At 38.3% G+C, this 21,790-nt stretch overlaps 1 protein-coding gene across 1 annotated transcript in view; it reads left to right on the plus strand.

Annotated features, from left to right (window-relative positions):
* The first annotated feature begins 345 nt into the window (after positions 1-345).
* The window catches only part of UTP20 (UTP20 small subunit processome component), a 122,746-nt gene continuing 101,301 nt past the window's right edge, over positions 346-21,790 (plus strand). Inside the window, exons 1-14 of the mRNA XM_032283212.1 lie at positions 346-569; positions 1,361-1,441; positions 6,086-6,152; positions 6,268-6,400; positions 6,844-7,032; positions 9,469-9,550; positions 10,649-10,786; positions 11,239-11,394; positions 11,931-12,077; positions 12,159-12,293; positions 13,308-13,385; positions 15,435-15,613; positions 20,849-21,004; positions 21,138-21,226. Of these exons, the coding sequence (XP_032139103.1) occupies positions 525-569; positions 1,361-1,441; positions 6,086-6,152; positions 6,268-6,400; positions 6,844-7,032; positions 9,469-9,550; positions 10,649-10,786; positions 11,239-11,394; positions 11,931-12,077; positions 12,159-12,293; positions 13,308-13,385; positions 15,435-15,613; positions 20,849-21,004; positions 21,138-21,226 (1,675 nt within the window). The 5' untranslated portion in view covers positions 346-524. The remainder of the gene's footprint in view (positions 570-1,360; positions 1,442-6,085; positions 6,153-6,267; positions 6,401-6,843; positions 7,033-9,468; positions 9,551-10,648; positions 10,787-11,238; positions 11,395-11,930; positions 12,078-12,158; positions 12,294-13,307; positions 13,386-15,434; positions 15,614-20,848; positions 21,005-21,137; positions 21,227-21,790) is intronic.

Consider the following 21,790-nt stretch of genomic DNA (forward strand, 5'->3'; position numbering starts at 1 on the left):
TACCAGCTGCACTACCTTGGTTTCCCCTTGTGTCAAAGTGGCTTAAAAATACACACAGTACCTTCTTTGTATTTAACATCCCCAATAAACTTTACCGTGAAATTATGGATAGAAAGATCTTCGCACGGTGCAAGGTACATAGTGAGGGACAGTAATGTTAGCTGATAACGATGACCGGCACGTTTTATTTTATAATGAAAATACACGCTTGTCTTTTAAATCTTTACCAAAGGGAGTGAAAACCACGCCTCACCCAAGCACCCGCCCTAAGTGCGCTGCCGCGCCTCCCGTAGGCCCCGGCGAAAGGACGCGCCTGCTCCGTGCTCTTTTTCCGTCCACGTGACCCACTCAGGCTCTTCCTTGTCTCTAACATGGCGGCGCCCAGGGACTTAAGCTGCACGTGAGAAAGTCTGGGCATCTGGGAATCGAAGAGTACCTCTTGTTAGCCACTTTCCCCTCCTTACTGTCGGTTACATTTCTTAGACCCTCCCGAGGGCGTCGCGGGCCGCTGCTCCTCTGCAGCCATGAAGACAAAGCCGGTTTCCCACAAGACCGAGAACACCTACCGGGTGAGCGCGGGAGCTTGAGCAGGGAGCCGCGGGTCTCCGCTGCCTCAGTCGTGAGACAGGCTCTGAGCGGGACTCCAGGGGCCTCAGACTTCTGGGCCGAGTGTGTCACTTGCCTGCAGGCTCCGGCGAAAGGAGACTCTAGATGTAGTAAACATGGGTTGGGGGAGGAAAGAAGTCTGGACAGCAAGGTTCGCCCATGGTTTATCGGGTCTGGCCAGTCTTGGGAATTTCTTGCAGTCCAGAATTAAATTCAGTATCCCAGGAGATTGCTTAAGACCGATTCTCCTCTTATCTTTCTTCTTTAAAGACGGGATTGGGCGAGCCGGCTGGCGGTGAGTGATTCTCAGCTAAGGCCAACTATACAGTGCTGTCTCTACTTGCCCCTTGATAGCTTGTTTCCAGGTCTTCGTTAGGATACAATCACAGGTCTATATGTGTTTAAAAACACTTCTGTCGCAGCGAATTTGCTAGGTCCCCATGCTTGTGGGAAGCTATGAAATCTAATAAATCTAGCGAGACTAATTGCCAGCGTTTACCTACGCTCACGAGCCCTGGCATTGGAAATTTTATTTGAAATGACATAGCTTAGAGAAATTATGCAAACATATAGAAGTATTCATCATCTCTGAATAGTGATGCAGTACATATTTACAGCCCTATGTTTTTCAGTTTATTTTTCCACTTGCCCTTTGTGATTCATTAGTGATACCTGCATACAGCATTCAAATAGGTATTCAAGATCTGATAAATATTAAATTGATGATGTACCTTAAATATGCTTTCCCTTCCAGTTTCTTACATTTGCTGAACGACTGGGGAATGTGAATATTGATATTATTCATCGGATTGATAGAATTGCAAGCTATGAGGAGGTAAGATAATGCGATACTAGCCAATTTTAAAGTGTTTATAGTCGGTGTTTTAGTTTTTCCTGTTAGTAGAAGTGAATTGTTGTTCAGGCTATTTCCCTTTGGACATGAAATGCATTAGACCTGTGCCGTCTCATACAGCAGCCACACATGGCAAATTGTATTTAAAGTAAATAAAAGGCCGGGCGAGGTGGCTCACGCCTGTAATCCCAGCACTTTGGGAGGCTGAAGCAGGTGGATCATGAGGTCAGGAGTTTGAGACCAGCCTGGCCAACATGGTGAAACCCCATCTCTACTAAAAATACAAAAATTAGCTGGCTGTGGTGGCGGGTGCCTGTAATCCCAGCTACTCAGAAGGCTGAGGCAGGAGAATCGTTTGAACCTGGGAGGTGGAGGTTGCGGTGAGCCGAGATCATGCCATTGCAATTCAGCCTGGGCAACAGGGTGAGACTCTGTCTCAAAAAAAAAGTAAATTAAAAATTTGAGTGCTCAAATGTGGCTTGTTACTACCATATTTAACAAATAAAGAATTGGAGCATTTTCATTTTTGCAGAAAGCTTTGTTGGGTGAAGCTCTATTAGAAAACTGACTTGATTTTCTACTGGCTTTCGTGATTGTAGCCTCCCCCTTTCCCATATGCATTCCAAGCACTGCTGCAGCGCTTGCATATTCCTGAAGCTATAATTTTAAAATGATTTTGAGCAAGTCCTTTTCCTGGGGCTTAATTTTCACCTTTATAAAAATAAAGGGGCTAGACTACGTAATATTTTCCGGTTCTAACCATACTCTGACTCTGTCATCCCTTTATGCAGAAATCTTTTTGTGCATCATCCTAGCCTTTTAAAGTCCTGTGTAACATGCCTTTACCTTGGAGATCCAATCTCAGTTCTTACTATTCTTCACTTGACTATAATCAGACTCCACTCACTGTGTCTTTGAATGCATTATCTCCACCATGGAAATTCACTGTTAAATGATGTTTGTCTAGGTGAGCACATGATGCTTTGGGAACTCCTAGTAAAGGAAGCCTAACCTACATTCTTTAAGGGTATCAAAAAAGGTGACCTAGGTGAGGTGACACCTGAATTAAGTCTTGTTTATATAGGTTTAGCATGGTAAAGAGGACAGGAAAGGCTGTTCCATGCTGAGGGAGGAGCCTATATAAAGGAAGAGAAGCTAGAGAATGCATGACACATTCAAGAAACTGCAAAGCAGCCCAGTGTGGTTATAGGTGTATATATGGTGGTTTTTTTTTTGTATCTGTGGTGATTGGGATAGGGCAAGGGGGCAGCTGGTGACATAAAGCTGGAGAGGTACGCAAGGATCATAAAGGGCTTTTATGTCAAGCTAAGTTGGGATTTTATCCTGAAGCTGGGGGACTTAGAATTCTAGGGCTGTTAGCAGGGAATGAATGACATGATCAGGTTTAAGTTTTCGATCTCTCTGGGTTTAGTGTGGAGAAAAGAGCAGGACCGCAGTCCTGCATCATGTCATTATTCCTCTGCTAGCCTTTTAAGGTCCTGCGTAACATGCCTTTAACTTGGAGATCCAATCTCAGTTGTCCATTTCTGAGGATTTGACTGTCATCTAAGTAAGAAATGATTGGCCGGGCGCGGTGGCTCAAGCCTGTAATCCCAGCACTTTGGGAGGCCGAGGCGGGTGGATCACGAGGTCAAGAGATCGAGACCATCCTGGTCAACATGGTGAAACCCCGTCTCTACTAAAAATACAAAAAATTAGCTGGGCATGGTGGTGCGTGCCTGTAATCCCAGCTACTCAGGAGGCTGAGGCAGGAGAATTGCCTGAACCCAGGAGGTGGAGGTTGCGGTGAGCCGAGATCGCGCCATTGCACTCCAGCCTGGGTAACGTGAGTGAAACTCTGTCTCAAAAAAAAATAAAAAAAAAAAGAAATGATTATTGTAGCGGCAGTCAAGGTATAGAAAAGAGAAGGATTCCAGAAATATTGAGGAAGTAGAATGAGTGGATAGGACTTGAGACCTACTGGATTTGTATCAAAGAAGAGAATGAGGTTAAGGCTGAATTGTTGAGGATGTCACTCATCAAGATAGATTTATAGGAAAAGGAGGACAAGGTTGTAAAGGTAAGATAATTAGTTCTGTTTGGAGCTTGTGTTTGAAATACCTATGGCCATCCAAATGATAGTGTCCAAAAGATGTTTGAATATATGGATCTGGAGTATAGGTGACTTCAGAGGTGAAATTACAGATTTGGCATTTAGAATATGGTTAATAGTTTAAGCCACAGTAGAGGTCGAAGGTATCAAGGGGTAGAACGTTAAGGTGGCAGAGAAGACAGCCTGGATTTAGAAACGTGGAGGATGGTCCAGAATGGCTTCAGTCACGTGTCTGGCAGTTGGCTGTGACTTGTTGATCTTGGTTCTGTTTGTGGCCTCTTATTCCCCGATAAGCTAGACTAGGCTTCTTTTTGTGGTGGCAGAATCTTTTCAACAGAGTGAAAGCAGAAGCTATCAAGGCCTCATAAAGTTTTGCTTTGGTCATCATGGGGTCATTGTATGTTATTAGTCAAAGCAAGTGAGGAGACCAGACCAGATTCAAAGCACCGTGAGGAAATAGACTCCATCTCTTGGTGAAAGGAGCTCCAGAGTTACATTGTGAAAGGACGAGACATGGTCTCTGACACGTAGCTGACACGTGCCATTCCTGTGCTAGACTAGAAATGTGTTTTGCATTTAAGCTTTAAAACTGTGTTGCATATTTTCCTTCTGCCTTAAAGGACACTAAAACAAAAAAATTTAATATTTTTGCTTTTGAAAAATAGAGATAGGATCTCGTGTTGTTGCCTAGGCTAGTCTCAAACTCCTGGGCTCAAGTGCTCTTCTTGCTTTAGCCTCCCAGTGTTGGGATTACAGGCATGAGCCATCATCCCCATCCTAAAACAAAATTTAATGGGCTGCTCTTTCTTTTCTTCCTTTTTTTTTTTTAATTTTTAGTTTTTAATTTTTGTGATTACATAGTATCCATTCTGCCTAACTATTGATTTTAAAAATTTCCAAAGAACAATTTAAAGATTTTATTTTATTTTTTTTGAGATTGTAGTTTTGGCATGCTGTTTGCGTGGGTGCTTATGTGTTTATTCTCTCTTTATAAACACACATATTTGTATTTATTTTTATTTTTATTTCAACTTTTACTTTAGATACAGGGGGTACATGTGCAGGTTTGTTAAATGAGAATATTGTGTGATACTGAGGTTTGGAGTATGGATCTTGTCACCCAGGTAGTGAGCATAATACCCAACAGGTAGTTTTTTTTTAAACCCATCCCCACTTCCTCCACCCTCTAGTAATCCACAGTGTCTATTGTTCTTATATTTATGTCTATGTGTACTCAGTATTCAGTTCCCACTTATAAGTGAATACATGCAGTATTTGGTTTTCTGTTCCTACATTAATGTGCTTAGTATTATCGCCTCCAGCTGTATCCATGTTGCTGCAAAGGACATGATTTCATTCTTTTTTATGGCATACACTATTCCATGTACTATACTTTCTTTATCCAATCTACTGTTGATGGGCACCTAGGCCAACTCCACATCTTCGCTATTGTGGATAGTGCAGGGATGAACATATGAGTACATGTATCTTTTTGGTAGAATGATTGATTTTTGTGGAGGGGCATGCATTTATTTATACATACACATCACACACAAACATACATGTATATACATGTATGATAATAATTTATTGGCCTTACCTTTCAAAGTACAAAGTAATTTATACCATGTTAACAAGTTAAGTAACATAGTGGTAAACTTAGGAAAAGCCCATTATCTCACTCCTGCCACGCCTAATTCCCAAGAAAGCCAACACTGACAGTTCAGTACAGTTGTATTTTTCCATATTGTCCTCTTATGTTCGTATGTACAAACATTTATGGGGGGTTTTATTGTTTTGTTTGGTTTTTTAAGGAAAATTGGATGCTACCATACCCCTTCACTATATAACTTGCTTTTTATCTGTTTGGGGGCATGTCATCAGTGTGGTTCTAGTTCAATGGAGATATAATTCTTTTTAGTAGCCACGTAATATGCCTTGGTATATATAGACCACAAGGTATTCCAACCATTTTCCTATTGTTGGGCATTTTATGCTGTTTAATGTTTCCCCACACTGTAGTTAAGCTGAATAAATACCTTTTACTTACATGCTTGCAAACTTTATAATACCTGGGTCAAAGAGCATAACTGTTTTGAATTTTAATAGGAATGCCACATGACCTCCTCATAAGTTGTAGTAATTCATATTTCTAAAAGCAGAAAGAAGGAACTGTAAAGAACTAACACAATCTTTGCCTAAAATTGTAAAAAAAAAAAAAAAAACAAAACAAAACAAAAAAAAGGAAAACAATTTTCTCTTAGTGGACAGTATATATAGACTCCAGAAAATTATTTGCTGCAACCAAATCAACAAAACGTTTTATAAGTGATCTATTGATAACTTCTGATTACTTTTTTCAGTGTGTTAATTAATGGCCTATTTTAAAAAACTGAAGGGAGTTTTTAAACTCTTCACTATCATTGTCTTAAAATATTAATATATCATTCTATTTACTTTGATCATTGCTTTCTTAGAGTTATCTGATTAATGGACTGCTTTAATCTTGACAGGAGGTTGAAACCTACTTTTTTGAGGGTCTGCTGAAATGGAGAGAATTAAACCTCACGGAACACTTTGGTATTTTCTATTTTGTTTCTATTTTATTCACCCGTAGTTTGCACTTTATATGTTTCATATAGCTGAATAGTGGTGTGATGGAAAAGAACATATATTTTTTTTTTCTCCCACTCAGGGAAATTTTACAAAGAAGTTATTGACAAATGCCAATCATTCAATCAGTTGGTCTATCATCAAAATGAGATAGTTCAGAGTTTGAAGACTCACCTGCAAGTTAAGAACAGTTTTGCCTATCAACCTCTTTTGGAGTAAGTAGCATCTTGAAAGAAAGCCCATAACTATATTTGTCTGAATTTTAAGAAAGACCGTGTTTCAAAGCTACATATGCCTCAGATCAGGTGTTCATAATTTAGAAACAAGAAGGATTTTCCTTTTCTGTTAGGAATAGGTGCATTACCATAAAGCAGAATCTTAGCGGTATAATTTTGCATTTGTTGCATACTCCTAAAATAATCCTATTTTTCTTTGACACTGTAGGAACAGTTGGCTACAACTTGTGATGGAATGTAACTGCTTGCCTGATTGCTTTGCTGAGCTCTTAAGATTTAAAGAATTGTATATATTTTCAGACTTGACTTAGAAGTATTTTTATTTAATTAATCCTATGATCATAGGCCACTTACTATCGTTAAGTAGATTTGCAGCCTTTTAACAAAATCAGCATAATCAGTTGCTTCTTTTTTTAATCCAGTTTGGTTGTACAGTTGGCACGAGATCTGCAGACGGACTTCTACCCACACTTCCCAGAGTTTTTTTTGACTATCACCTCAATCCTGGAGACTCAGGACACAGAGTTGTTAGAATGGGCTTTCACCTCATTGTCATATCTTTACAAGTACCTGTGGAGACTGATGGTGAAGGACATGTCCAGTATATACAGGTGACCCGCTTCTCTCTCTAGCATGTTTTCTTAGTTGCCTGCTTCTTTTTTCCTGGCTTCTGTCTGACCCCAAACCGCTTTGCCAGCTCAGTGCCTGATTGTGTCCGTGTACAAAGTTGATTCTCCAGCCACAGTGCTCCACAGTCTAGTCTGCCAGTCTTAAGTTGCCATAACCATCTCTCTTCTCCAGCTACTGAAAGTTGACCCACCCATGAAGGCCTGACTTGGGCTCCACAGCCTCCACGAACAGGCATGTTCACCAGAAGTATTAATAAAACTTTGTACTCTCGATCCTCTTGGCATTTTTAACCACTTATGTCCCAAAACTTTTGCTGGACTTGTTTAGTTATAATGTATTGCTGTCCTCTCTACACCTGTGAACATGTGAACACGTTTGAGGGAGGTTTAAGACAGGTTAAGAACGCTGTTTTAAACATTGGCATTTCCCTAGCCACTGGTATTTACTAAGCTGAAAGAGACACTCAGTATTTGTGAGTAAATGTGGACAAGGAAAGAGAATGAATTTCATAGCAAAGATTGTCTGTTGTCTGCTTAAGTCTGGGATTTGATGAGATTTTCCACTTGGTCTTCTGATGGTTCCCATGTTCTATCATTGCCACAGGAATGTTTAATATCAATCATAATCCCCTATCCCCCAGTAAATGGTGTGTGTGTTATGGGAGAGTTGAATTTGTTTTATGCACCCCTTTCACCCAGCCCACCCTTCTCTTTTAGGAACTTTGAATGAAGAAAGATAAAGAAATCTTTTCTAGCTTTTTAAAGTTCCCTATGACACTTTTGGTAAAATATGTTAGAAACCAGTATTATTTCATTAAATAGCCAGCAAGGTCTTCGGGGAATAGTTGATTTAGTTTTATGACTTCCACTGTCAAAAAGCTGCCACTTTTATGTCTCCTAAGTCAGGCTCTCCAGTTCTAAATTTATTTGCTTTCAGTATGAAAACTTCAGCAGCCTGGCTACTTTCACTTGAGTATTAGTGAAACTGAACTCAACACTTTACTGTTAAACCAACTCTTCTTACCTGTATATTCATTCATGTGTTCAGTTAATAGGTATTGAGTATCTGCCAAATACCAGGCCCTGTTTGGTTACCCATTTTCTATCATTAGTACTGACATTCTTCCTGTCTCTGAATTTTGGCATATCGGAGGTATCTTTGACCCAGTTGTCTTCAGAGGTCTCCAAATCCTCTTGATTCTGCCATTCACGCATTTGCTCAGTGAATGTTTATTGGACACTGTCCGTATGTCAGGCACTTGAGATATAGTCACAGATAAAACAGATAAAAATCCCCTCTTCTCACAAAGTTTACGTTTTAGCAGGAAGAGAACATCTTGGGCGCATGCCCAGCAAGAAGTCGTGGGTGGCCGAACAGCTTGTGTAAGGGTGAGAGTAACTAAGTGATGCAAGAGAAGCAGTAATAAGGGGTCAGATCGTCATGGGCCCTATGGACCGCTGTTAAGGTCTTCAGCTTCATTGCAGGGATTCCTGAGTGTCTCTTGGGTTCATCCCTTGCCCTTTCCCTCTCGTAGTCTCTTCATGCCTGTTAACCCAAGCTCGTATGACTTGAGCAGCTTTCTAATTGAATTACGAGACTCTTCTTTCCTCCTTTATTTTATCCTGTGTATTGCTGCCAAGTTAATCTTTCTGAAAATAGTCGTTTCTCATTCAGCCAACGTTTATTAGCACCTGCTATCAGTAAAGAACTATTAGGTACTGGGGTTATGGCAAAAATAGGGGAGATATATTCGATACGCTTCTATCATTAGGGAGACCAAATTTAACAATGTGATTATGTACAAGTAAAGTATTTAGTTATAGATGCATGGCTGCTTGACCTTGAGAAGGTTGCTTATGCTTTCTGTTTCACTTTCATTATCTGTAGAATGGGGATTATAATAGTACCCGTCCCATAGAGTTATTGTGCTGATTAAATGGAGTAACACAGAGTAAGTGCTTACATAGATGTAAGCTAGACCTGTCTACCTGAGCCGCCTTATCCACAGCTGCCCTCCTCCGCTATATCATCTTTCCTCTTTTAGATGGACCAGCCTCCTTGTCTCATGACCATGATCATTTCCAGCTGCCTCATCTTTGCTCTCGCTTTTATACTAATAATGTGGACTGCAGTCCCCACCTAATTTTTCAGTCATTTAGAGCTCATTACAACGTTCAACTTTTCATGGAGTCTTGTTTGCAAAACCAGTACCCCCAGTCCTAGGACTCCTAATGTCTGTGGTCCTCAAGTCTTCTTTTCAACATGTGGGTGTGTCCATAAATGAATGAGATTTTAAATTTGTTTGATGCCTGCTGTGTATTCCTTGCATACCTAGCACATTGTTGCCCATATTGTTGACATGTAGTATGTATTTATTAACATATGATTAATTAAATATATCTTTTTTTCATGTATAGCATGTACAGCACACTCCTGGCTCATAAAAAACTACATATAAGAAATTTTGCTGCTGAAAGTTTTACTTTTTTGATGAGAAAGGTTAGTCTGATCTTTTATGTGTTTGCCGCTAGTTAATCATCAAGAATCTGATGAATAGGCCAGACGCAGTGGCTCATGGCTATAATCCCAACACTTTGGGAAGATGAGGTGGGCAGATCACATGAGGTCAGGAGTTCAAGACCAGCCTGACCAACATGGCAAAACCCCATCTCTACTAAAAATACAAAAATTAGCCAGGCGTGGTGGCGTGCACCTGTACTCCAGCTCTGAAGGCTGAGACATGAGAATTGCTTGAGCCTAAAGGGTGGAAGTTGCAGTAAGCTGAGACCACACTACTGCACTTTAGCCTGTGTGACAGAGCGAGATTCCATCTCACACACACACACATGCACGCACGCACGCACACACAGACACAGACACACAATAATAATAATCCGATGAATAGAAGTAGATATCTTTTTAAAATGTGGTTATTATGGACTAATTTTATGTACATATCTATCTGTATACTTAACAGAAATCTGTTACTATTTTGAATTAATCTCACAGTAAGCTTTATTTGTTGTTCATAAATTGATATGATCTAATTTGGGTCACTATTGTTATTTAGATTTGTGGTAGCTTTCAGTGTGTGTCTCAAAAATACCCTCTAATTCGAGTCAGTAAATATATGAACTGTGACATTAATAAGAATTTTTCTAATAGTTTCCTGGAAGTAACTGGTAGCACAGTGTCATTTGTGTTTGTATAAAACTATCATAGTAAATTTTAGAGAGTTTTTGTAATGAAACAAAAACACTGATACTAAATTTCTTTTATTTCATAAAATACAAATATTTTACTGTATACAATACAAAATACAAATTTATTTACTTGAAAAGATAAAATGTTGACTTCTATAGTTTTTTTGTAGTACATACCTTCCTATATAATACCAATGAATTCACTCTTTTATGTGACATTCCAAGTGAGAATACACTATTTTAGTAGTTTGAAATCATTACAAATATCTGACCCTTTCACAATTTTTTCCTAAGTATATTTAAATAAGAATATGTAGAATAGCAAATAAGAGTTCTTCATTTGGATATGTTTATGTTTGTGAATATAATTTTCCATTTCTACTTTACATTTTAGGTCTCGGATAAAAATGCACTTTTCAATTTAATGTTTCTTGATCTTGATAAACACCCAGAAAAAGTCGAAGGTGTTGGACAGTTGCTCTTTGAAATGTGCAAAGGAGTTAGAAATATGTTTCATTCCTGTACAGGCCAGGTACACAAGGGGTGGGATGCTTAGAGTTTGTGTGGATAGATTAAACAGAAAGTAGAAAAGAATGAGGCAAATGATATGGAGAGAGGACAGCCTAGTAGATAGCACTAGATGGGGAGCATTGGGTATTCAGTAAAAATGTTTATCCAATGTAGGCCTTGGACAGTGAGATACTACTCACAGAGTCATTGTTGTCTTCTTCATCTTAGATGCTAGGGGAAAAGATAAATGTATTAATGGGCAAGGGTAGGTGGGGAGGGAATAGTTGTTATGATAAAATTCCCATCCTAGTTCAGAAGTTCCTTTTGGGACACATTAACCATCAAAGTTGTCATATCTTTGACTATTCCAGACCTGATTTTTAAGGTAGCTAATGTAATCAGAGTGGTGACTCCCAGAGCGGTGCTTGAAAATAAGAGTTTATGTATTAATGTTAACCACTTGTATTTCCACAGGCAGTGAAGCTAATTTTGCAAAAGCTAGGACCTGTCACTGAAACCGAAACTCAACTACCGTGGATTTTAATTGGAGAAACACTCAAAAACATGGTCAAATCCACTGTATCCTACATCTCCAAGGAACATTTTGGTACATTTTTTGAATGTTTGCAAGTGAGTTCTAATTTTTAAGGATTGGATTTTGATAAGTTGTCTAAGAATTTACTGTTGCTGCTCTTAGTTTTGCAAAGCACTCCTAGAAGTTGCATTTTATAATTGTTTTATTTATACTTCTATACACAAATTAAAATTTTCCTTCCCTCCACCCCCTGTGCTATTTTTTTATTTGATATGGCATCTTAAGATGCAGTAGAAGGCTCTGGAGCCAGACTGCCTATTTGAGTCTTGGCTTTTCCACTGACTGCTAGTGTGACTTTGAAAATTACTTGAAATCTCGATTCCTCAGTCTCTTCATCTAATACATGGGGGTACTAATATTCTCTCCCTCTGGGTTGCTGTGAGGATGCTGAGTGAATACTTGTAAAGAACTTAGAACAAGGCACTCAGTGTTAGCTGTTACCATTAGTGACTCCTGGTAAATGTATCTTTTTATTCCAAAGCAAAAGAATGTCACACAGTTTTCATTACTGGATTAACAGTTAGGTTTGATATTTTATAGTTATTCTCCCTGTTAAATTCTTTGTTTGCAGGAATCGCTATTGGACCTACATACAAAAGTAACAAAAACTAACTGTTGTGAAAGTTCTGAACAGATTAAAAGGTTGTTGGAAACATACCTTATACTTGTAAAACATGGAAGTGGAACAAAGATAACCACACCTGCTGATGTCTGTAAGGTGAGTTCCCAACTTAATATGCGCGAGAGTCTGTTTTTGAAAAGCTGATTGCTGAGAATGCATTGTTTTTTCTTTTTGCAGGTTTTATCTCAAACACTGCAAGTAGTCAGCCTCTCCACGTCTTGCTGGGAGACCCTCTTGGATGTAATTTCTGCTTTGATCCTAGGTGAAAATGTTTCCTTGCCAGAGACCCTCATCAAAGAAACCATAGAAAAAGTAATTTACTTCAACAAATATTAAAACTTCTGAGTGATAGAGTGAAAACCTTCTGAGTGATAGAGTGAAGTGTGGCAAAGGCTCTGCCCTCAAGGAATTTACAGTGCTGTTAAGGAGATGGGAATTGCATGTAGTAATGTAAATAAGCAAAATAAAGTGTGATTAAAGCTACATTTATATAGCAAATAAGCAAAATAAAGTGTGGCAAAAGCTAAATCTTTGCATGTTCTGCAAATATGTAGCACTTACTGTGTGCTGGGTATTCCAGGATGAACACTGATGCCTGTAGGTTTTGACAGTTGTTGGAGAAATAGAGCCTGGAACTGAGTAGTTATAGTCTATGAATGTGTCTAGTGAAGATATGTTGAATTATAACTATTAATTCTGTCTGGGGTTGAGGAACAGAGAAAGGTTTTCAAAGGACTTGTATTTGGGATAGTCCTTGAAGGTTGAAAAGCAGTCTGCCAGTCAGAAGTGGGGTTAAAAACACTAGGAGAGGGAACAGGAAAGACGTGTTCATAAATGTTGTAGTCTAGGCACATGGACACATGAGGGAGTGTCCTATGATATCAGCAAAACTCTGCTTGGCTTTGAAAAGTCAGGTTGGGTTTTATCTTGCAGATAGTGGAGGACCCTGAAAGAATTCCAGGCAGGGATATGATTTGATGAGATGTTAGTGAATTTGGAAGCGGGAGTGAAAATAGGAAGGTCAGCTAAGTTCTTTCTAGCTTAATGGAGTACAGCAGTACACCATGAGAGAATATATACAGTCATACTGTCTGCCCTTTCATAATTCACTGTAGCTGGCCAAGAGTTGACAAGCCTTCAGGCAGAGCCCTGTGTATTCAGCAGAAACCCTTTGTATCTGTGGAAGCACCTTTGGAGATGGCTGGGCATTTGGACAGAGCACTGAGTGAAGTGTGCCTGCCATTCCCTTCTATAGCTGCTTGCTAGGGGAATGGGGAAGGTATTCTTTGTGTACTTACATTAATATTTTTTTACCTTGGTCCACAGATATTTGAGAGCAAATTTGAAAAACACTTAATTTTCAGTTTTTCTGAAGTCATGTTTGCTATGAAGCAGTTTGAGCAGGTAAGCAAGATACCAAGTTCGGAGTATTTTTAAAAACAAACCTGTCACAAAAAAATGATCAAATTTGAAATTGCATTATTTCTTTCTTTTTTTTTTTTTTTTTTTTTTAGAGGAACAGAATAAGTGTTTGATGTTTTAGCCAATATATTTTTTAAATAAATTATATTCAATTCTAGATTACTTTCTTTTTTTTAATAATACTTCAGGTAGTTACAGAACCATGTGGTAAAATTGAAAAAACAATTTAAGAAATTTTCTGTGAATTTGAAGCATAGAAAGTAGTTTGTGAAACAATTCGCAGTGGTGGAAGTTTGCAAATCGATTTCATTTCCCCAAAATGGGTAACTGAGTGAGGTAGATATAGTTCTCATCTAATCCTGAATTTATTTTATTCCTTTCTCCTTCTCCCCATCAAATAGTTGTGCCTCCTCCTTACTAGTAGCCCTACAGTATACTTCATGGAAACGTGTCTCTGTAACTGTCCTCTCAATATTCTGCCTTTAAGCCCTTAATAATACATATTCTCATTTGCCTACACACTTTTGCATGTGTACTAGATCTGTGTCTTTCTGCTCCATAAAGACTCTTTAGCTTATTCTGTTTCTTTTAGCAACTGGCTTTTTCCTTTCTCCCGTTTCCTTTGTTTGTTTGGTTTTTTTTTTTAATTAATCTATTTTTACCTGAATACTACATATTTGTATGTAGTTTAGGAAGTCAAACCAGGCTAAATGGCAGTCATTTTTTTCCATTCCCATCTTATTAGCAGCCATCACATTTAATGATTTGTAGCTATTTTTTCTTGTATTTACTTTATGCTTTTAAATCATCCAAATGTACTGTTTTACCTTGGTTTGCTAGTTTTAGTTTTCACGTGTAGACTTCCTCCCATGGTAGATGCATTTTAGTTCTTTTATATCTCTTATGCTGCCAGTAGAATTATATCACAAATTTAGCATTGAGTAAACCTTCTAAGGGTTTACCTTCTTGATTCTTAATGTATAAAGAATACTGTAAAAAAAAAAGAATATGGTTGAATCCATATTAACTACATACTTATATAAATAAGGAGTATTTCATGATTATATATCCTTTCTGTATACCTTCTCATTTTTCATTTTTCTTTGTTGAGACAGAGTCTTGCTCTGTTGCCCAGGCTGGGATGCACTGGTGCAATCTCTGCTCACTGCAACATCCGCCTACTGTGTTCAAGTGATTCTCCTGCTTCAGGCCTCTGGATAGCTGGGATTATAGTCGTGTGCCACCATGCCTGGCTAATTTTTATATCTTTAGTAGAGACAGGGTTTCACCATGTTGGCCAGGCTGGTCTCAAACTCCTGACCTCAGGTGATCCTCCTGCCTCAGCCTCCCAAATTGTTGGGATTACAGGCATGAGCCACTGCACCCAGCCTCATTTTTCTTAGAGTTTATAATTGCCTCATTCTTTAAAAACTGGAAATTGTTTTCTTTGAATAGCTGGCAAATGAGTCTGTCTTCCAGCAGCGTCGTAAATGTCCTTCACATGGCAAAACTGTCAGATAATTTAGCAGCTCAGTTTTTCTTTTCTTCTTTCTTGGAGACATTCCTCCTGGAGCAAGTCCAGTCTAAATGCATTGCTTTCTCTGCCCACTGCACAAATGTTGTATTGGGACTTCCTTTTGCTTCTCTTTTGTTTCCTGGGTACCGTGTTTTTCTCTTGTTATATAGTTTAGTCTTTAATTTTGATGGAATTTATTTTTCATAATTTCCTGGAGGTGGGAGGGTTAATGGAGATAAAATATTGAGATTTAATACATCTGAAATGTCTTTATTATCTCCTCACACTGCATTATTAGTAGGCAGGCTATAGAATTCTAGATTCTAAGTCATCCATCCTCAGTTTTTAAGACGTGGCTGTAGAGTCTTTGGCTTCCATTGTTCCCATGTAGAGGTCTAATGCCATTGTGATTCCTGATTCTTTGTTTTTGGTCTAGTTTTTTGAATTGTTAGAACCTTCTCTTTATTATATCTGTTAATAAGTATGATTTTTAAATTTTCTTTTCTTAAATTTAGCTTTTTCTACCAAGCTTTCTCTCATATATTGTGAATTGCTTCTTAATTGATGACACTGTTGTCAAAGACGAAGCTCTGGCCATTCTGGCCAAGCTCATTCTGAACAAAGCAGCACCTCCCACTGCTGGCTCGATGGCAATTGAAAAGTACCCTCTGGTTTTCTCACCGCAGATGGTGGGGTAAGTTCTACGTTTTTATTCCTGTAATGATGATAAGATTACCCATTTAAATATATCAAGAATACCGTAAAGAAATGAAGATCTACATGTAACTGGAAAGATGTCCATGATAAATTGTGTGAAGAAAGCAAGTTATAGAGCTACACACGTAGTATGTATAGTATGATCTCATTTTGCAAGGTAAAGCAAAAAGTGTGTATGAACATAGAAAAACATGGAAGGATACCCAAACCTGTTAGCTTTGTTTACCTCAGAAGGATGGTAAGTGAAAGAAAGAGGTGACTATTAATTTTTTTTAACCATTTATTTAAAAATTATTGTAGATTCACGTGCAGTTGCAAGAAATAGTACAGAGAGCTTTCCTATATTCTTCACTCAATTTTCCGCATTAGTGCATCTGGCATAAGCATATTGCAGTATCACAAGTGTAGAATTGACATTGGTGCAATCCACCAATCTTAGTCAGATTTCATCAGTTGTATGTGCACTCAACTGAGTGTGTATACATAGATGGTTATATAGTTGTATGCAGTTTTATCACGTGTTGATTATAACCACCACCGGAGTGAATATACGGAACTGTTCCCTCACCATGAGTATTCCTCATGCTACCTTTTAATAACCACACTCCTCCTTCCTCTCTCTGTTCCATCCATCCCTAGCCCCTGGCCCCCACTAATCTGTTATTTGTTTGTATAATTTTGTCAGTTCAAGAATATTATGTAAGTGGAATTATACAGTATACCATTTGAGATTGCTTTTTTTACTCCACATAAGTCCCTTGAGACTCATCCAAGTTGTGTTGATCAGTAACCCATTCCTTTCAATTGCTGAGTACTGTAACATTCTTTGGTTTGGATATAGCATAGTTTGTTAAAAATTCACTTGTTGAAGGTCATTTTAGGTCATTTCTAGTTTGGGGCTATTATGAATAAAGCTACTATGAATATTCATGCTTTCATTTCTCTGAGATAATTGCCCCAAAATTAAATTGTTGGGTTCTGTGATAAGTACATGTTAAGTTTTGTGAGAAGTGCCAAACAGTTTTTCAGAGTGACTGTGCCATTTTACATTCCTGCCACACATATATGAGTGATCGAGTTTCTCTGCATTATCACCAGCTCTTGGTATTTATCACTATTTTCTATTTTTGCCAGTCTGATCGGGACGTAGTAGTATCTCACTGTAGTTTTAATTTGCATTTCCCCAATGGCTAATGATATCGAAGCATCTCTTCATGTGCTCATTTGCCATCTCTGTATCTTCTATAGTGAATATCTATCCATTCATTTCTTTGGCCTATTTTCTAACTGGCATGTTTCTTTATTGTTCGATTTAGATATAAATCCTTTTGTCAGAAATGTGATTTAGCAATATCTTCTCCTCTTCTGGTAGCTTGCTTTATTCCTTACATTTTTGTTGCAGAGCAAAGTTTTAAATTTCCATGAGATTCAATTTAGTAAATTTTTCTTTCATACATAATGCTCTGGTGTCAAGTCTAAGAACTCTGCCTAGCCTTGGATCCCAAAGATTTTCCCCTATTGTTTTTTTGTAAAAGTTTTGTCATTTTATGTTTTACATTTAAGTCCATGATCCATTTTGAGTTCATTTTTGTGTAAAGTTTTGAGGTTAGATTGAGTTTCCTTTTTTACCTAGAGATGTCCAGTTGCTGTGGCAATATTTGCTAAAAAGGCTGTTTTTTCTTGTTGAACTGCTTTTAGCACTTCTGTCAAAAATCAGTAGGGTGTATATGTGTGGGTCTACTTCTGAGTTCTCTATTTTGTTCCATTGATCTGTGTGTCTGTCCTCTTTCAATACCACACTGTCTTATTACTATTGATGTAAAAGAAATCTTGAATTCTTAAAATAAAAGTCCTCTTGGTTTATTCTTTTTCAAATTTGTTTTAGCTATTCCTGGTCCTTTGCCTTTCTCCATAAATTTTAGAATGAGCTTGTCAATATCTACAAAAAAAAATCTTGCTGAGATTTTGTTAGGAATTACATTAAAGCTGTTGACCAATTTGGGGAGAATTGACATCTCCCCAAGGATACACAAAACTGTTAACTTTATTTCAGGAGGATGGTAAGAAGAGAAAATAAGTGACTATTCATTCTTAAATTATATACCTTTGTATTGTTTCAGTTGTTAAGTGTCATGGATTACTTTCTTAATTTCATTCAAAATGGCATATCCTTTAGAAGTTAAAAACAAAGCTATTTACATACATGAGAAGATTCGTCTTATCATTTCTCAAATAGTTAAGTGGGTATGCGTCTGGAAATTGTGGCTTAGAAAACAAGTTTCCTTGTCATTCCTTTGTTTTTATGCTTAATCTTCTTATTTCTCTTGGAGTAGTTAGACCTGTTGTTGCGTTTGTGGTTTTCTTTGAGGCGGAATTGATGGAAATTCCTTGAGTTTGTGCTGAGTACTCGACCTGAAGCATCCCTGTAGGTGGGACATCCCTGGCCCTGTCTCACAGTCACATAGCAGAGCTAGCTTTTGAGTTTGATCAGCTTGAGATTCTGGAGGAACCTATTTTCTTTTTCAGAGTTTTTTTCGTTATTATTATTTTGAGACCAGGTCTTGCTCTGTTGCCCAGCTGGATTGCAGTGGCACAACCATGGCTCACTGCAACCTCGACCTCCAGGGCCCAAGCTATCCTCTCAGCTGAGCCTCCCATAGCCATGCACCACCATGCCCTGCTAATTTTTATAGAGACGAGGTCTCACTATGTTACCCAGGCTGTTCTCAAACTCCTGAATTCAAGCGATTCTCTTACCTTGGCCTTGCACAGTGTTGGGGTTACAGGTTGAGCCACAGTGCCCAGCAAACTCATCTTCTTAACTCCTACTTATATTTTCTGTCTACCTGAAAGTTGCTTCTCTTAAAACATGCCAGCAGAATCTTGTTGGTTTTTAAATTTATTGAATTCTGATTCCTGAGGAGTGGTTAGTGAGTAACTCCTCCTATAGAGGCATTCCTTTGAAGCTTTTCTCTTGATTTGGCAACACCCAAGCCCGTCTCCAACAGGCAGATTCCTTGCACATGCCAAAACTGTGTTCTGTGCAGGTGGGGTGAAGCTGCTTTATTGTCTGGCTTCCATGAGGTGATGCTAAGGGACTGACTGAGACTGAGTATCAGACTTTATTACCCCATCATCTCACCTATCTCAGATGCTCCCAGAAAGGTGGTGTGTTAAAATAAATAAATAAATTTAGACATGCTAATTTGTGGCAAGTACCTCCACTTCTGTGTTTCTTTCTCTGCAAAAATATCCCTCTGCCACCCCCCACAGAGGTATGGTATGTGTGAATGGTCACCTTTGTCTTGATTCCTTCTATGAAGATTTAAAAATCATAGTTTTAATGTTACTAGTAACATTCCATTCACCCATCTCACCAGTTTGTTGTGAGAATAAATAAAGATAATAAATTTGAAAAGACCCTTTAGGAGCTAAACTTACTGTCATTTGACAAATGACAGTTTTTGAAAACTTACTATTATTTGACAAATGAAATAAGTTTTTGAAACTTATTTTTGGATTATTTGAAAGTTATTTTTGAATAATTTGAAACTTATTTTTGAGTCATTTTTTGAGTAATATTTTGAAACTTATTTTTGAGTCATTGACAAATGACAGTTTTTGAAAATTTATTGTCATTTGACAAATACTTAAGAGTATCAAGCACTAAAGGTAATAAATGTGAAAAGGCTCTTTAGGAGATAAACTTATTGTCATTTGACATATACTTACAGGGTAGCCACTGGACACTGGGGTGCAGCAAGGTATAAGAAAAAGGTTTCTTCTTTGGGGGAGAGGAATGTGGTGGGGCAGGTAAGCAAATAAGCAAGATGATTTCAGATCATGATAAAAGAAGACAAAGTGGTTGAGAGGGATAGTGGATGGAGAGGGGTCACTACTACTTTCCAGAGAGGGAACATTTGGTCCGATTTTAAGGTTATAAGGATCCAGCCTTGCAAAGATCTGAGTGAGAGACTTTCCAGGCAAAAGGAAAAGTTAACTGCAGAGGCTCTGGGACAGGAATAAGCTCAGCATGTTTGAAGTACAGAAAGAAACCTCTCTGGGTAAAGAGCAAGGAGGAGAGTGAGATGAGAGGAGATGAAGGTGGGCGAGAGTCATATCACAGAGCCCTACAGGATGAAGTAAGGAGTGTGGACTTCACTGGAGGAGCCATGGCAGGCCTGGTAAAACAGGAGTGACGTGGCAACTGATGACTCACTTTTGTTTTTTAAAGCATCTCAGTAGTTTGTAAGATTTTTGCAGATTTTTGAGTCATGATTATTACTAAAAAGACTATATGTATCAAGATGTGGTGGCTTTAAGGAATTGATTATTCAATTAACTTGATTATCTATCATGATTTCCAAACACTAAACATCCTGGTAAGTATGAAACAAAAGAGAATGTAGCTTTTTAGTGAATTTTTTTTCTTTTGTTTTTCTTCCTGACCCTACTTGACTGTTTTTTAGTGAATTTTAATGATAAAAAGGGCACAAGAGTAAAAACCTGATATTCCATTTCTGTTGCATAACAAGCTAACCAAACAGGAGTTGGAGGATAAATTGTAAAACAAATCATTCAACTTATTATTTCTGTGATTTTTTTTCTTTTGATTAGATTTTTGTCTTTCAAATGGGACTGAGGTATAGTACACTGGCAAAAATTAAAAAAAAGAAAAGGCTGACAAGAATAGTGCCAGACTCACAGGTATTCAAAACAGAATGTCATTGAGCAACTGTATCAGATCAAAGCAGCAGGAGGAAATGTCTTATATGTCATAATCATTTTAGTGATATTTGTCAGCTTCATCACAGTAACTTTGCAACATAATTGTACATTTGGGGAAAGTAATAAAATTCATGTCAAAAAGGAAAGGGCGAATGGGGGAAGTCAGTTCATTTCAGTGAATTGCCAATCAAAAACATGCCCAGCAGCACAAAATTGAGAAATAATGCTTAAAACGAGAAGAAACTTGGTTTAAGTTATAAAGCAAATTTAAAAAGAAGTGAAAGGAAGTAGAGCCAGTGGAGTTGAAAAAGCCCCTCACTGAAAACTCAGTAAATGACTCACATTTGTTTAGCCCAGCCACCACCACCAGTTCCTTCCCACTAGTGCTCCACAATGCTAAGAACCCAATTTTATTTCAGGCTTCAGAGGGCAAGAGCGATGACATTCTCTGTTATTTTAAACATGTTTTTTTTTAATCCTTCAGATCCCATGTAAAGCAGAGGAAGACTCGATCCAAGGGCGGAAAGAAACAGTTTCCAGTATTGGACTATCTTTTATCTATAATTCAGTTACCTCCAAATAAAGATACTGCTTACCTCTCACAATCTTGGGCAGCCCTTGTGGTGTTACCTCATATTAGGTAAGAAAATAAGCTATTTAATTTTGAAAGAGATAACGTGCTGATTAAAATATGTTTTGCCATTCCTTGCTGACCTATGAAAAAAACCATTGAATGCCAGTTTGAACTTTCCCTTTCTCTCTCTCTTGGACAGACCTCTTGAGAAAGAGAAGGTGATACCACTCGTCACCTGCTTCATAGAGGCACTCTTCGTGAGTGTTGACAAAGGGAACTTTGGGAAAGGTCAGTTACAGTCATCATTTGTTCTCTTCTCTTCTTTTCTGGCACACTCAAAGTAATTGTAAACACATGGGATATTGGAGAATAATATTTACATTATGTTCTGGCTTAACCCCCTGGATGATAAATCCAGAAGAAATGAGGATACGATGGGCATATCTCACTTGTACCACATAATGTGGTGACTGGGTCACGGTGACTTGAGCATAAGGAAGGGGCCATATCAAAAGGATGCCATGGTTAGAAGACCATTTGTTTTTGAGCCCCATACCAGGTCCTATTTCTCAGCTCCCACATGTATCTGACCCCTACTTTACACCTTCTGCTCCAAGCAAATCCATTTGCTTACCCTGAGCAAGACATTCTTTTACAATTGTAGGGCTGCCTTTGCCCACATGTTTCCTCTGCATGGAGGCCTTTCTAGGTCTTTGCCATTCGGTGAACTCTTACTTATCTTTCAAAACTCAGCTCAGGCACAACACCTCTAGGAAGGCCTTCAGGACTGTTCAGGCAGAATTAGACTGCCGTGCCCAAAACACCATTTCCTATTGGATACTTATATGTCTC

This window comes from Sapajus apella, unplaced genomic scaffold, assembly GCF_009761245.1.
Source record: "Sapajus apella isolate SASKATOON/1434 unplaced genomic scaffold, GSC_monkey_1.0 scaffold2, whole genome shotgun sequence".
NCBI lineage: Eukaryota > Metazoa > Chordata > Mammalia > Primates > Cebidae > Sapajus > Sapajus apella.